The following is a 17,504-nucleotide window of genomic DNA, read 5'->3' as shown; positions in this document are numbered from 1 at the left end:
AAAGCTGTTCTGTTCGCTTATTGGTTGTGGTCCCGCCAGTATTCACCTTATGATTGGTTAATGATGTGTATGACGTATGAGGTGGCCGTAACGTTACATTAACCTACTACTTCGTGAGATTTCCCTATCCCTACCTCCTTACTTCCGGTCGCACCGCTAATGACGTGAGGAGGCGTTCCTGAGGTTTTGACGATCTGCGCATGCGCAAACCGACAGTTTAGGGGAAAATCTCAGCGGTTTAGCTGCAGTGTCCCACTGCGCATGCGCCGGAGAGCCTCAGAAGGGAAATATTACGGCCCAGTGCGCTAGCGCGGCTAACTCCAGAAGAGCCATCCGATCTCCGCGCCTGCGCAGTGTGGGGGTAGGGAGATCTCATGACCATATTTTCTGTTAAACGGTCTTCAGATTTATTTTCTGTTTCCGGTTGAGCCGCCATTTTTTTAGAGACCAATATTGCTGTATTGTGCCTAGAAGCGCCCTCGTTTCTGGAGACATTGTATATCCTAAAGAGCTAGCATTCTGGACGTTGTCTAGTGCGTTAAAAGAGTCCCGCCTACTGTTGCGCCTTGGCTTAGGTGACGCAGCTACCTAGGAGGTGGAGTAGTGTGGCCGGTAGGCAGCGTCCAGGCCTTGCGTCTTGTGGCTGTAGACCAGGTGGAGCACGGTGAGTTTGGGCTTGGCGGCACAATGTCGCTTTGGGCTTTCAGTCAGAGCCGTCGTATGAGCGGTATGGCGGAGGCTCCCTTCTCCGGAGTCCAGGCTTCAGGGGTGCGGGCCTGCTTCACCCACAGAAGCCTGCCGTGGCGGTGAGAAAAGCTCCATGGGGACCTACTAAAAGGAATCACAGCATGGAATGCCCATAGACTATAATGGGTGCTCACTGGGAAGCATGGTGAAACCACAGAGAGAGGCATCTTGTCATAAGAGCTTGCCATCTAAACACTGGAGTGGGGTGGCACTGGGGAACTTGACAACTGCAGTAGATGGGACTCCTGGCTATTGAATGCCAGGTATACTACCTTGGGTTAGTGGTGCAGGAGGTGGAGGTCTGCCCCATGATTTAGGCCACCACCTCTGTGATGAGGGGGTTCATACCTGCAGGATCCATGTTTGGACCCTGTGGCTGTTTCTTGCCACCCATGGTTTTCATGGACCCATAGATGATGTAGGTACAGAAAGAATTAGGGCCTGTGTCCATGGTGCCATCTTACAAAGCTTGGAAGATAGAGTACACTGTTTTTTGGAGATGCTGCCCTGTGGCTCACCATAGAGGAAGCTAGGTATTGGTGATGACATGTTACCTGGCACAGTGTAGTACTTGGTGAGACTTGCCTGTATATCGGCAGTAAGTAGACTTTTGGGTCTTTTGGACCTGTGACACCAGCGCTCTGTCCAGTTGTGTGGAAATGTTATTAGCCTGGCGTTCTGATTATGACTGGTAGACCTATATTATATGGTGATGCCATGCTGTGCAGCCAGCTGTATAAACCTTCTTAAAAGGGAGAGGGGACTAAGCTGCTGCCAGGCACGTCTGCTGGGGACTTATGCCCTGTAAGTACAGAAGGTGATGTTACTGTCACATTTATTTCTGTTTCTCAGCTTCCACCCTCCTTTTGTAATGCCTGGAACCAGTAGATTCCTCTCGTGGCAATGCGTGTGGTAACGAGGGGCAGACAGTAGTATAGCCGTGGGTATGTTTCTGGTAAATCCACACTCTGTGCTCACTTGCTTCTCCCTCTCCTTCTTTACTACTCGATTGACAGGGCCAGGTTCCTTCATCGTCATCCTGCTTGGCTCCAGTCCATCTATATCTGGTGTTCATTCACGTAGCCGGTCCTATCGGTGATTGACAGCTCTCTCTGTATAGTCATCGCTGATAAGACTGCCTCCGTGACTTCCAAGTCCAGAATGAGCAGGAATGTAAATGTATAAATGACAAGTTTTACGGAATCTATACCTCAGTCCGCTCAGCTCCTCCTGCTGTATAGCATGCAGATGGAGGAAGCCAATGATGTCCTGACTTATTCCACAGATGCCTTCAATAAAACTGCAGAGCTCTGATGGAGAGATCTTTGAAGTAGATGTAGAAATTGCAAAGCAATCTGTTACTATCAAGACCATGTTGGAAGGTGAGTTTGTTACCTTTTCTGTCGTCTTCTTTGTCATTGTAGTAAGCATAAGTCGTGTTGTATTCCTGCAAGGCGTGCTGCCCCGTGGCCACAATAGAAGATGCGGCCTCATGACACAAACATAGGTTCACGTTTAGTGTCCATTTTCTACAGAAGTTTGAATTGTGCAGCCTTGTCCTACCGACTAGTCATATTCTGAAAGCTGCTGTTACGTGAACGACTGAATACGGAGCAGTCATCCCACCCCGTTATCGCATGAATTTATTGTAGACCTTTTAGTGTAAGAGATGATACTGGACTGTGATGACAGGAGATTGGTGGCATAACTGATCTGCATTGTATCTTAACATAAACAACCTCAATTCTCCCCTCTCCTTAGACTTGGGCATGGATGATGAAGGAGATGACGACCCTGTGCCACTTCCTAACGTTAATGCAGCAATTCTTAAAAAGGTAAATCTGGAAATGTCTTTTAGGAAGTGACTGTATACAATGGACACCTTAGGCACGCGCAGTGTAGAAGTAGTAATTATCCGGGTATGAACACTTTCATGACACGTTCCAGAAGGAAATGAACATGTGTCTTCAGTGTTCACGTGTGTGTGTGTGTGTGAAGCGGATGTTCCTATGCTCTACACTGAGAAAATTACTTTGGCGCACGTTCCTTGTTTTGTTTGTCGGGCACATTGTTGTCCTGGAAAACCAGGACTTAATGTGGATCCATTGGCCTCATCCGACATGACTGGGGCTGGGTTTTTTCTTTATAGCCTCCACATTTTGGCCGAGGTCAGTGGTTTTAGTTTCAGTACCCAGTAGCGGTGAATTGTCAGGTGTGTAGTCATTGACACTCAGCAGTGGGGACCATCCGCCTGACAATTCACTGCCAGGAGCCGCTGAAACTAATAGCAGTGATAGCGGCATAAAGGGAAGCTGTAAGAGGAGACAAAGAAAATACAGCCCCTGAATCACTACAGATAAGGCTGCAAACGTATGCAGCCAGATCTATTGCTCCAAGCATCATCTTTAAAGGGGTATTCCACAATTTATAATACTGATGACCTGTCTTCAGGTTAGGTTGTCAGTAGAGATGAGCGAATTTCATGTTATGAAATTCATTTGCGCTTCGTTTGGTGGTAAAAGTAGAATTGCTTTATGGATTCCGTTACCATGGACCATAACGCAATTCTATAAAAGAATGCCTTTAGAGGTATTCCGTTATAATAGAAGTCTATGGCCTGCATAACGGTTCCGTCCCATTTTCATTATGCAGCAGAGGACTCCCCTGCGTAACAGAAACGGAACAGATCCGTTTTGCAGCCCATAGACTTCTATTATGACCGAGTGCATCTAAAGGCATTCCGTTATGCATTGAGTCATAGAATTGTGTTATGGTCCATTGTAATGGAATCCATAACGCAATTCTGCTTTTACCACCAAATGAAGCGTGCACGAATTTAAAAATATGAAATTCGCTCATCTCTAGTTGTCCGTATCTGATCAGGAGGGGTCCGGCACCCCCACCAGTCTTTTATTACCAAGAAGCCCTGGGACCAGAACTACACAGCTTCATCAATTGTGTAGTGAACGGTGACCAGAGCTACTTGGTAACAACAGGGCATGGGCATGGTGTCATAATCTCACATCATATACTGATGTCCGATCCTGAGGCTAGGCCATCAGCATTAAAATCCTGGGTTAGAGTACTTTCACACTAGTGTTAAAGTTTTACGGTATTGAGTTCCGTCACAGGGGAGTTTTATCCTAATGCATTCTGAATAGAGAGCAATACATTCAGAATGCTTTAGGATGTCTTCAGTTCAGTCACTCTTACGGTATTTTCTCCAGCCAAAATTCCGGAACACTTGCCAGAATGCAGGATCTGGCATTAATTTCCATTGAAATGTATCAATGCCGCATCCGGTACCAAGTGTTCCGGAATTTTGACCGGAGAGACTGATCCGGTATTTCAATGCATTTGTCAACCGGATCTGGAAACAAATGCTATACGCTTGCATAAGGATTTCCGGATCCAACTTAACTGCCTGCCGGAATCCTCTAATGCAAGTGTGAAAGTACCCTTAACCATGTAAAGTGCCAAAAGATCTATGCTCTTCCATTAGTAAAGCCTCATTCACACGTCAGTGATTCTGAGCTAAAACCAGGACTGGAGCCTCCACAGACATAAGGTATAAGGGAAAGATCTGCACCTGTTCTGTGTTTAGAGCAGCACCTGGTTTTGGCTGATTGAACTCACTGACCGAACACTGATGTTTCAACGGGGCATAATGGTTAGGTTTCTGTTTGTCAGGACAGCTGTATATTTGGGGGATTTTTGTTTTTCCTGATAAGGACTCAATGACATCAGAACTGTGCAGGTTTATAACACAGGAACTGTACCTTCAAGTCATCATAACTCATCTCGGATGTAAGATATTTTTAAGGTTTCATATTTTAATGGTTGTGATCATTGGGGATCCCCATACTTATCAGCCATCCCATGAATAGGTGTTTAATTTGAATGATGGGACAACCCCTTTAACCTGTTAGTGACCACCATTACACAGATTTACGGTGATCACTAACAGGCTGTAGGCTCGACTGCTGCCCTTTTATGGCGGCGTAGGTTAAAGCACTGCACAGGTTTACCACTCGGCAGAGAGCTAGGCTCCTGCTTCTGCCTATTCAGGATTACGAGGCACTGTTTTGCGGATTGGATGTGGACACATTTATTTCAATGGGGCTGCAAAAAATGCTGCCTGCATCCACATGTCTGTTCCATGGCCCTGGAAAAAAATATAGAACATTTTGTATTCTTGTCTGTTTTGTAGACAAGAATAGACATTGTTACAATGGGTCCACCAAAAAACAATGCGGACATCATATGTATTTTGCATTCCGCCAAAAATACAGACGTTTGTGTGAGTGCACCCTTAGAAGGAAAATATCTTTTGTTTGAGAGAAGATGTGCTGGTTTATTTCTTCCTCTTGATTTGGCATTATACCTCTTATGCTCTTTTCCAGGTGATCCAATGGTGCACTCACCACAAAGATGACCCTCCTCCACCTGAGGATGATGAGAATAAGGAAAAAAGGACAGATGATATTCCTGTATGGGACCAGGAATTTCTTAAAGTAGACCAAGGAACTCTGTTTGAACTTATCCTGGTGAGTTTACTTTGACTTCTTATGAGTGAATGTTTTTTTTTTTTTTTTTTGTTATTCCTTGCAAACACTTCAAAAAAAAGTCCTGGAGACAGACTTCAATGAAAGAAAACAAAGGGCAGGAAAAGAGGGGATCTGGAGTCCTCTGTTTTAATTGAGCGTAGTGTGTATGTCAGTCTACCGCTTCATTCACTTCTTTGGGACTAATATAGACAGTGTTCCATCAGTCCCAAAGAAGTGAATGGAGCAGAGCAGTGGGCAGACAAGTGACTCGGGGACCCTCCATACTTCTGGATTGCGGGGCACCCCAGTAGCTGGACAACCAGCAATCAGACTTTTATAACATATCCCGTGGACACTTTTTTTGTGGGATAACTCCTGTAAAAGCTGCAGAACTCGGACAATGAAAAATGTTTATTAAAACATTTACTCATCAGCATGGAAATTGCAAGACCAAGAAGAAAAATTATGGAATTCTGAAAATCACAGGACTGATGGACATGTTATTGCTGTGTAACTGATGGAAACAAAATATTAAAAATATCTTGAGTTATTCAGTATTGACCATGATCGCCACGAGCAGAAATTCACGTCATTATATACGGCTTGGCATGCTAGCAATGAGGTTTAAATGGTTGAACAATGTTCTGCCATACTGAATGCACTTGGGCACACATTTCAAGATCCACTGCTGGTAGCTCCCTTTTGTAATTGCCGATCAATGATGTCCTAGATGTACTCAATGGGAGACAAGTGTGGAGACACTGAGCATTGTTCTGTTAGAAAAACAGCTCCCTGGACACTTTGGCCCCTCCACTGGTTCCATCACCATTCTCCAATCAATGTAACGCTGAAATGAAAACCAGAGGGGTCTGTATGCTGTGCTGTCTCTCACCAAAATACTGGGAGTAGGACTGGGGGAAAAGACTGACAGAAAAACCGCCATCCTGGCGCTACACATGTACCAAAAAAGTATAAATGTATCACAATATATGTAAATACAACACCACCTATTAGCAATAATGGATAAGGTATAAATAGGAAGAGTCAGCCTCTGCAAGGATAGCAATACCCCAATGTTAGGGGTGCTGGCAAACAAATGCTGGAGTAAATATTCAAAAGTAACTGGGTAGGAAATGATCCAAATAAACAGAACCAGAAGGGAGACGCAGCTAAAACAGGTAGTGTGTAGAGACAACCAGGATGGCGCTACCCCTGGTCGTCTGGCTCCATCCTGGTTGTCTCTACACACTACCGCTACCCCTGGTCGTCTGGCTCCATCCTGGTTGTCTCTACACACTACCGCTACCCCTGGTCGTCTGGCTCCATCCTGGTTGTCTCTACACACTACCGCTACCCCTGGTCGTCTGGCTCCATCCTGGTTGTCTCTACACACTACCGCTACCCCTGGTCGTCTGGCTCCATCCTGGTTGTCTCTACCCACTACCGCTACCCCTGGTCGTCTGGCTCCATCCTGGTTGTCTCTACCCACTACCGCTACCCCTGGTCGCCTGGCTCCATCCTGGTTGTCTCTACACACTACCGCTACCCCTGGTCGCCTGGCTCCATCCTGGTTGTCTCTACACACTACCGCTACCCCTGGTCGCCTGGCTCCATCCTGGTTGTCTCTACACACTACCGCTACCCCTGGTCGCCTGGCTCCATCCTGGTTGTCTCTACACACTACCGCTACCCCTGGTCGCCTGGCTCCATCCTGGTTGTCTCTACACACTACCGCTACCCCTGGTCGCCTGGCTCCATCCTGGTTGTCTCTACACACTACCGCTACCCCTGGTCGCCTGGCTCCATCCTGGTTGTCTCTACACACTACCGCTACCCCTGGTCGCCTGGCTCCATCCTGGTTGTCTCTACACACTACCGCTACCCCTGGTCGCCTGGCTCCATCCTGGTTGTCTCTACACACTACCGCTACCCCTGGTCGCCTGGCTCCATCCTGGTTGTCTCTACACACTACCTGTTTTAGCTGCGTCTCCCTTCTGGTTCTGTTTATTTGGATCATTTCCTACCCAGTTACTTTTGAATATTTACTCCAGCATTTGTTTGCCAGCACCCCTAACATTGGGGTATTGCTAGCCTTGCAGAGGCTGACTCTTCCTATTTTTATACCTTATCCATTATTGCTAATAGGTGTTGTATTTACATATATTGTGATACATTTATACTTTTTTGTTACGTGTGTAGCGCCAGGATGGCGGTTTTTCTGTCATTCTTTTCCCCCTTTTTAATGGCATACCGGTATACTTTTTATACTATGTTACAATAAGGCTGGTTTCACACGTGCGTTGCGGATTGGGTCTGGATGCGTTCAGAGTGCGTTCAGTGAAACTCGCACTATTTTGCAAGCAAGTTCAGTCAGTTTTGTCTGCGGTTGCGTTTAGTTCAGTTTTTTCCGCGCGGGCGCAATGCGTTTTTCACGCGCGTGATAAAAAACTGAATGTTTACAAACAACATCTCTTAGCAACCATCAGTGAAAAACGCATCGCACTTGCTTGCGGATGCAATACGTTTTTCACGCACCCCAATTCACTTCTATGGGGCCAGGGCTGCGTGAAACGCAGAATATAGAACATGCTGTGATTTTCACGCAACGCAGAACTGATGCGTGAAAAACAACGCTCCTGTACAAAGCACCATAGAAATGAATTGGTCAGGATTCAGTGCGGGTGCTATGCGTTCACGTCACGCATTGCACCTGTGCGGAAAACTCGCTCGTGTGAAAGGGACCTAAAGGTTTATATTTTTAGAATGGTACCGTGTGAGCTCCATTTTTCTTTAGTTTGTTGTACTCGGGAGCTTGTACCGAGTCATTTGATTTAGTTGGCCCTCTATATTGCCACAAACCTTTGGGTGGGTACTTGCTTTCCTTTGCAATAGGGTCACCTGTGGTCTATTTTTTTTATTTTTTTTTGTCTAGTGTATGGCAGGGATCAGCAACACCTGACATTCCAGCTGTTCTGAAACTACAACTCCTAGAATCCTTCTTTAACTTCTGTGGGAGTTACAAGAACAGCCAGGTACATGTGCATACGGGGAATTGTAGCTTCACAGCAGCTGGAGTGCCAAAGGTTGCTGATCCCTGGTGTATGGAGTTGTCTGCCTCCAGCTCCATACACTGTAAAGTTTTGGTGCTGGAAACTATCCTATCTATCTTGAGGATTGGTCATCTGTATCTGTGGCCCGGAAAACCCCTTTGTGTGTTGTGTATTGGGCGATTGGGTCGCTTTTAACCACTTGCCGCAACTGTAACGCCGAAAGGCGTCATCGCGGCGGCTCCCCCAGGCTATGCTAACGCCGATTGGCGTCATCTCGCGTGAGCCGAGATTTCCTGTGAACGCGCGCACACAGGCGCGCGCGCTCACAGGAACGGAAGGTAAGAGAGTGGATCTCCAGCCTGCCAGCGGCGATCGTTCGCTGGCAGGCTGGAGATGTGTTTTGTTTTTTTAACCCCTGAAAGGTATATCAGACGCTGTTTTGATAACAGCGTCTAATATACCTGCTACCTGGTCCTCTGGTGGTCCCCTTTGTTTGGATCGAATCACCAGAGGACACAGGTAGCTCAGTAATATGTTGCACCAAGCACCACTACACTACACTACACCCCCCCCCCCCTGTCACTTATTAACCCCTGATCACCCCATATAGACTCCCTGATCACCCCCCTGTCATTGATTCCCCCACTGTCATTGATTACCCCCCTGTAAAGCTCCATTCAGATGTCCGCATGATTTTTACGGATCCACTGATAGATGGATCGGATCCGCAAAACACATACAGGCGTCTCCCTGGAGCCTTCCAGGGGGGGTGATCACCCCATATAGACTCCCTGATCACCCCCCCCCCCCCTGTCATTGATCACCCCCCCCCTGTCATTGATCACCCCCCCCCCTGTCATTGATCACCCCCCCCCCCCTGTCATTGATCACCCCCCCCCCCTGTCATTGATCACCCCCCCCCCTGTCATTGATCACCCCCCCCCCCTGTCATTGATCACCCCCCCCCCCCCTGTCATTGATCACCCCCCCCCCCTGTCATTGATCACCCCCCCCCCTGTCATTGATCACCCCCCCCCCTGTCATTGATCACCCCCCCCCCCCTGTCATTGATCACCCCCCCCCTGTCATTGATCACCCCCCCCCCCTGTCATTGATCACCCCCCCCCCCTGTCATTGATCACCCCCCCCCCCTGTCATTGATCACCCCCCCCCCCCCCTGTCATTGATCACCCCCCCCCCTGTCATTGATCACCCCCCCCCCCTGTCATTGATCACCCCCCCCCCCCGTCATTGATCACCCCCCCCCCCCCTTGATCACCCCCCCCCCCCCCCGTCATTGATCACCCCCCCCCCCCCGTCATTGATCACCCCCCCCCTGTCATTGATCACCCCCCCCCCCTGTCATTGATCACCCCCCCCCTGTCATTGATCACCCCCCCCCCCTGTCATTGATCACCCCCCCCCCTGTCATTGATCACCCCCCCCCCCCTGTCATTGATCACCCCCCCCCTGTCATTGATCACCCCCCCCCCCTGTCATTGATCACCCCCCCCCCCCTGTCATTGATCACCCCCCCCCCCTGTCATTGATCACCCCCCCCCCCCCCTGTCATTGATCACCCCCCCCCCTGTCATTGATCACCCCCCCCTGTCATTGATCACCCCCCCCCCCCCGTCATTGATCACCCCCCCCCCCCTGTCATTGATCACCCCCCCCCCCCTGTCATTGATCACCCCCCCCCCCTGTCATTGATCACCCCCCCCCCCCTGTCATTGATCACCCCCCCCCTGTCATTGATCACCCCCCCCCCCCTGTCATTGATCACCCCCCCCCCCCCGTCATTGATCACCCCCCCCCCCCCCGTCATTGATCACCCCCCCCCCCCCCCGTCATTGATCACCCCCCCCCCCCCGTCATTGATCACCCCCCCCCTGTCATTGATCACCCCCCCCCCTGTCATTGATCACCCCCCCCCTGTCATTGATCACCCCCCCCCCCCTGTCATTGATCACCACCCCCCCCCCTGTCATTGATCACCCCCCCCCTGTCATTGATCACCCCCCCCCCCCCCCTGTCATTGATCACCCCCCCCCTGTCAGGCTGCATTCAGATGTCCGTATGATTTTTACGGATCCATGGATCGGATCCGCAAAACACATACGGACATCTGAATGGAGCCTTATAGGGGGGTGATCAATGACAGGGGGGTGATCACCCCATATAGACTCCCTGATCACCCCCCTGTCATTGATCACCCCCCTGTCATTGATCACCCCCCTGTAAGGCTCCATTCAGACATTTTTTTTGGCCCAAGTTAGCGGAAATTATTATTTTTTTTCTTACAAAGTCTCATATTCCACTAACTTGTGTCAAAAAATAAAATCTCACATGAACTCACCATACCCCTCACGGAATCCAAATGCGTAAAATTTTTTAGAGATTTATATTCCAGACTTCTTCTCACGCTTTAGGGCCCCTAGAATGCCAGGGCAGTATAAATACCCCACATGTGACCCCATTTCGGAAAGAAGACACCCCAAGGTATTCCGTGAGGGGCATATTGAGTCCATGAACGATTGAAATTTTTGTCCCAAGTTAGCGGAAAGGGAGACTTTGTGAGAATAAAATCAATTTCCGCTAACTTGTGCCAAAAAAAATAAAAAATTCTATGAACTCGCCATGCCCCTCATTGAATACCTTGGGGTGTCTTCTTTCCAAAATGGAGTCACATGTGGGGTATTTATACTGCCCTGGCATTCTAGGGGCCGTTAAGCGTGAGGAAGTCTGGGATCCAAATGTCTAAAAATGCCCTCATAAAAGGAATGTGGGCCCCTTTGCGCATCTAGGCTGCAAAAAAGTGTCACACATCTGGTATCGCCGTACTCAGGAGAAGTTGGGGAATGTGTTTTGGGGTGTCATTTTACATATACCCATGCTGGGTGAGATAAATATCTTGGTCAAATGCCAACTTTGTATAAAAAAATGGGAAAAGTTGTCTTTTGCTGAGATATTTCTCTCACCCAGCATGAGTATATGTAAAAAGACACCCCAAAACACATTGCCCAACTTCTCCTGAATACGGCGATACCAGATGTGTGACACTTTTTTGCAGCCTAGGTGGGCAAAGGGGCCCACATTCCAAAGAGCACCTTTAGGATTTCACAGGTCATTTACCTACTTACCACACATTAGGGCCCCTGGAAAATGCCAGGGCAGTATAACTACCCCACAAGTGACCCCATTTTGGAAAGAAGACACTCCAAGGTATTCCGTGAGGGGCATGGCGAGTTCCTAGAATTTTATGAAAATGATGTTGTTGTTTGTTTTTTTTTTTTTTTTGTTTTTTTTTCTCCTTACAAAGTCTCATATTCCACTAACTTGTGACAAAAAATAAAAACTTCCATGAACTCACTATGCCCATCACGAAATACCTGGGGGTGTCTTCTTTCCAAAATGGGGTCACTTGTGGGGTAGTTATAGTGCCCTGGCATTTTAGGGGCCCAAATGTGTGGTAAGAAGTTTGAAATCAAAATGTGTAAAAAAATGACCAGTGAAATCCGAAAGGTGCTCTTTGGAATATGGGCCCCTTTGCCCACCTAGGCTGCAAAAAAGTGTCACACATCTGGCATCTCCGTATTCAGGAGAAGTTGGGGAATGTGTTTTGGGGTGTCATTTTACATATACCCATGCTGGGTGAGAGAAATATCTTGGCAAAAGACAACTTTTCCCATTTTTTTTGACACCCCAAAACACATTCCCCCAACTTCTCCTGAATACGGAGATACCAGATGCGTGACACTTTTTTGCAGCCTAGGTGGGCAAAGGGGCCCATATTCCAAAGAGCACCTTTCGGATTTCTCTGGTCATTTTTTACAGAATTTGATTTCAAACTCCTTACCACACATTTGGGCCCCTAGAATGCCAGGGCAGTATAACTACCCCACAAGTGACCCCATTTTGGAAAGAAGACACCCCAAGGTATTCTCTGATGGGCATAGTGAGTTCATGGAAGTTTTTATTTTTTGTCACAAGTTAGTGGAATATGAGACTTTGTAAGAAAAAAAAAAACTAACTTGTGACAAAAAATAAAAAGTTCTATGAACTCACTATGACCATCAGCGAATACCTTAGGGTGTCTACCTTCCGAAATCGGGTCATTTGTGGGGTGTTTGTACTGTCTGGGCATTTTAGAACCTCAGGAAACATGACAGGTGCTCAAAGTCAGAGCTGCTTCAAAAAGCGGAAATTCACATTTTTGTAACATAGTTTGTAAACGCTATAACTTTTACCCAAACATTTTTTTTTTAATCAAAGACATGTAGAACAATAAATTTAGAGAAAAATTTATATATGGATGTCGTTTTTTTTGCAAAATTTTGCAACTGAAAGTGAAAAATGTCATTTTTTTGCAAAAAAATCGTTAAATTTCGATTAATAACAAAAAAAGTAAAAATGTCAGCAGCAATGAAATACCACCAAATGAAAGCTCTATTAGTGAGAAGAAAAGGAGGTAAAATTCATTTGGGTGGTAAGTTGCATGACCGAGCAATAAACCGCTAAAGTTGTGGAGTGCCGATTTGTAAAAAAGGGCCTGGTCTTTAGGGGGGTATAAACCTGTGGTCCTTAAGTGGTTAAGCCACACTGTTCTAAAACAATGTCACATTTTTGTTTATCCAGGCTGCCAACTATTTGGATATTAAAGGACTGCTTGACGTTACCTGTAAAACCGTGGCAAACATGATTAAAGGCAAAACACCAGAAGAAATTCGAAAAACATTTAATATAAAAAATGATTTTACTGAAGAGGAAGAGGCACAGGTAACTTGCTTGGACACTACTTTCATTTTCCAACTTGAAATCTGCTGTTGATGATGAAAAAATATAGTATTAGATGCTGGCCAGCAAAGTGAGTGACCAACTATGTACTACAAGAATGAGCTGGGTCTGGCAGGGCAGAGGGCGCTTTTAAAGCGGCTCTGTCATCTGGTTCAAGCCTACCCTACCAGGCATAAAGCCTGGTAGGGCTGATGACACAGACAAAAAACATACCTTTATTTCTCATGTAGTAGGTCCGGTGTGACCAAAAAAGCAACTTTTTAAAATTATGCAAATGAGGAATTCGAGCACTCTGAGGCGGACTTATACCATCCGAGCACTGCTTCTGCGACACCCTCGTTCAGTAGGGCTATATGCCTGGTAGGGTAGGCTTGAACTGGGTGACAGAGCCGCTTTAACTAGGTTCTTATCAATGGACGTCTTGGTCCTATTAGACTGGGGGTATAAATTAGAGTTTTAGCCATAATGTCTCTCTACATACACTTGTCAATACAGAAGGCTGATTATGTTCCTGGCCTCCAGATAGTGTCCCATTATTGATCCAGAGTAACCACCATGTGCAGTACAGACAACAGAGTAGTGACTCAATAAGGTCCTGGTAGGTGGTCATAGGTATTTTTAGCCATGCTGACTGCAGTGCAACCCATAGCTGTTGGAGGGTGATTGGGGACGATCCATAGAGTGAACTCGGAGATTGAGGTGGTCCCACAGATGCTCAATTTGGTTCAGGACTAGGGAATTAAGGGGGGCAGGGTAGTACTTGGAAGTTTTGATCATGCACTTCCAGACAATATTGGACATTTCTAGCCATGAGGCATGTCTCATTGTGTTCCCTGGGGTGGATGTGATCTGCAAGGCTGGATTCATATGCAAATTGGTTGAGCGTGCCATGGGTGAGTGGCCTAGAGAATGCCACAGGAGCATTCCCTAGACCATAACGCTGCCATTGCCAGCTTGTGTTCTTCCAGCAATGGGTGCAGGGTATTTGTCCTCTGTTTCTCTTCTGACATGCAAATGTCTGTTTTAATGAAGCTGAAAACGCAACTTATCGGAGAAGACAGCTTTTTGCCAATGAGCGTAGGTCAAATTCTGATACTGCAGCGAAAATTAAAGCCTTTTCTGCCAATGCAGCTTTGTTGGCAGAGGTGCAGTTTCCATCCTTCTGCTTCTGAGCCCTTTACGCAGTAGAGTACACTGGCAGCCCCCTGATTATTTTGGTGGTGAGCTGCTCCACTGTAATGCGCCAGTCCATCCTCGCGCACCTTCATAGCTGACCTCACATCAGTGGCACATGGTGCTCTGCAGTTTTCACATCGCCTGTGATGGTGACATTTGTCCACTCACGATACACTTTCCTCACAGCAGCATAACAGTTCACAAACTGCTGTTTCAGGACTACTGCCAATGTTGGTCCGGAAGCCAATAATAGTGCCTCTTTATCCATGACGGCAACAAGGAATTTGTATGCAGACAGCCTATCACACACCTTATATACCCACCAAGCCAGCTCACATTACATGACTTCTTTCATGAGCTACATGCTGCTGACATCTAAAGTAGGAAGTGATCATAATGTGACTTGACTGTGTACAAAGTAATCGCTAGGCCTGCAAGGTCGTTAAGGTTTCTACAGTATGATAATTATTTGGGTCCCAGCTCAAAACATTAACCCTTTGGTGACAGCCACTGTGTAGCACATTGAGAGTTTAAAGATGGCACTGACTCAGGAGCTGAGAAAGAGGCCCTCACATAGCTCTGTAGATGGAAACATAAGTTACAGGTTGACGAATATGGCGATGCAAAAATATTTTTTCAAAGTTTCATTTTTAAAAGTAGCAGAATATGATGAATTATATAACTTTTGGTATAGCTGTAATCGTACTGACCTGCAGGATACAACTAACGTGTCCGTTTTAGTACTTCATGATCTTCAGTTGCATCCTTTAGAGCAGGGATAAGCAACCTTCGGCACTCCAGGTCTGGTGAAACTACTGCTTCCAGCATGCACACTTGCTTGGCCTTTCTCAGAACACCCGTAGAAGTAAATGGAGCATGCTAGGAGTTGTAGTTTCACCACAGCTGGAGGTTGCGGACCCCTGCTTTAGAGAGGTTTTCCTATTTCTCAGAGCATGATAAACTAAATGGTGTCATTAAAAAAATACAAACGTCCTACGGAAAACAAGCCCTCCTATGATTATTTGACTAGTAAAAATGTTATGGTTAATAGAAGATGGGGAGGAAACTAAAGCCAGAAAAGAGAATTGTTCTTTCCATGTCATACTATAGGTTTACATGAGGAATATTACCTGATGTAGACCTCTGACACACAATAAACTAGTGCACTGCTACTAATGATCTGATAGGAGGAGCGTTCCTTAAAGGGATATTCCCATCACAGACAATGGGGGCATATCGCTAGGAGGACCCCGGATTTCCCAGGGTCCGTCCACCACCAAGCACTGCTTCCATAGAAGTGAATGGGAGCACACAGCAACCCCTGCTCCTATTCATTTCTATGGGGCAGACTGAAATAGCAGAGCCAGCGCTCGGCTATTTTCGACAGCCCCATAGAAATGAATGAATGGAGGGCGGCTGCACCTGCGTAGTGTGCCCTCCCCGTTCATTTCCCTGCTCCGTTCTCATTGTAGGTGCAGGTCACAGAGGTGGGACCCACACCTATCGTACAATAAGGGCATATCCTAGCGATATGCCCCCATTGTCTGTGATGGGAATACCCCTTTAACTGCATTCTATTTCCAGGGTTCATATTGTATCCCATTAAAGGTCAGCTCTTTTTCTCTTCTAGGTACGCAAAGAGAATCAGTGGTGTGAAGAGAAATGAAACGCTGTGCCTCCTGGTGCTGTAACACTGTAAGAATCGTTCCAAATAGTTGCACTGCTCCGTTTCTAATAGACAATTCAGCAGCTTCTCCTATTTGCAGCAGGTGTTTTGCTGCATGTTGTGTCCTATATAAATATATATATTTTCTTTTTCAATTCTTCTCTCCAAACTGTGTTTCTGCCTTTGTAATCTAGTGTGAATTCCGATAAAACTATAATAATTCTACCATCTGTGTGCAGTGAAAACAGAAAATGCCATTCAAGTTCAGGCCAGTGATCTCCTCGCCATGTGATCATGGACTGTTTTACTTAAATATAATATTTATGTGGCCATGATGCTAGCATTAGACCAGGTAGAAGCTGCATGACGACATCGCAGGTCTCGTGGATCTTCATTAGATCACATATTACCCAGTGCTCACTTTTAGTAAACCTGCTTACAGTTCACAGCGGCATGTCAGACTGTGTTGCTGCATTCACACACCTTGTAAGTTAATTTATTTTACCTTTTTGCTGGTGCTTTTGGGAAAATAAAAAGAAGCTTGGATTGACTTATTTTACTCATTGTATTGGGGGGGGGGGGGGGGGGTCCCATCTTGTATAGTGAAAGAATATCTCTGCTATGCCATTGCTTTTTGATTGAGGGTCTGACCTCTGCAACCCTGAGAATGAAGGGGCATCACTGAGGTCCCTTCACTGGTTTCCCCTTAACAGTGGTGCTCCCAACCACCCACTGGCTGTGACCCCCTCATTTATTGGATCTTTGGTGATCCTAGAAGCTAAAATTGGTCTACCCCTTTAGTGAGATGTTCTGGTATATCGAATGCTTCCCATAGACTGCAAATACAGAACAAACTTGGATCATGTTCATCCTAGCATCGTTGGGGTCCTAAGTTTGTATTTGCCAAGACCAACATCTGCATAGAATGTGTATGTTCTGTGTTTGCGTGGGTTTCCTTGGATTACTGATAGGTTAGGTTGTGAGCCCTATTTGAGACAGTGAGCAATAAAAATGTCTAAAGTCCGTGCGGAATATGTCATCATTCTACAAGTGAGTAAAATGAATAAACACCCATCATCTACTGACATTTTTGTGCATTGTTGGAAGGTTGTGAATTAAATCCTCTAACCCTAGAGCTTGGATTGGATGACTTTCCATGACCTGTTCGGCTACTTGGTTTGCATTTCCTGGAAGACACAAGACTTGCTGATCATTCTGCATACCAACTAAATAGATCTGTGCAACTACAACACCCCCCTCCCTTCCCCAGCTTCTATATATGCATTTGTTGTGTTGTGTTCAGTGTTCATTATACTTTTTAATCTGTATTGAAGAGCAGGTTCAAACTTTCCTAATAAATTGTAATTAAAGGACTTTGTTGCCAAATGTTTTACTTTAATAATCTCTGGATTTCCCGAACGCCTCCACACTGGCACTGATGGGAGCTTGATCCCACCTCCCAGGGACAGATAACAACAGCGGGAGCCCAAAATAAAAAGACGACGACTCCTACTTACTCCA

The 17,504-nt window shown here is 46.4% G+C and overlaps 1 protein-coding gene across 1 annotated transcript; it reads left to right on the top strand.

Moving 5' to 3' along the window:
• Positions 1-447: 447 nt before the first annotated feature.
• Positions 448-17,356, top strand: SKP1 (S-phase kinase associated protein 1). Its single transcript, XM_040442499.1, has 6 exons — positions 448-664; positions 2,033-2,129; positions 2,509-2,582; positions 5,151-5,294; positions 12,983-13,123; positions 15,948-17,356. Exons 2-6 carry the CDS (start codon positions 2,033-2,035, stop codon positions 15,981-15,983), a joined length of 492 nt encoding a protein of 163 aa, XP_040298433.1. The 5' UTR covers positions 448-664; the 3' UTR covers positions 15,984-17,356.
• The last annotated feature ends 148 nt before the right edge of the window (positions 17,357-17,504 follow it).

This window comes from Bufo bufo, chromosome 1, assembly GCF_905171765.1.
Source record: "Bufo bufo chromosome 1, aBufBuf1.1, whole genome shotgun sequence".
Lineage (NCBI taxonomy): Eukaryota > Metazoa > Chordata > Amphibia > Anura > Bufonidae > Bufo > Bufo bufo.
This window is presented reverse-complemented; position numbering and strand designations above follow the sequence as displayed.

Bases quoted from the DNA above. Each gene is read 5' to 3' on its own strand.
- SKP1 (XM_040442499.1), top strand. From the start codon at position 2,033: ATGCCTTCAATAAAACTGCAGAGCTCTGATGGAGAGATCTTTGAAGTA. The intron at 2,130-2,508 runs GTGAGTTTGTTA...CCCTCTCCTTAG, and splicing joins TATCAAGACCATGTTGGAAG to ACTTGGGCATGGATGATGAA. The intron at 5,295-12,982 runs GTGAGTTTACTT...TTGTTTATCCAG, and splicing joins CTCTGTTTGAACTTATCCTG to GCTGCCAACTATTTGGATAT.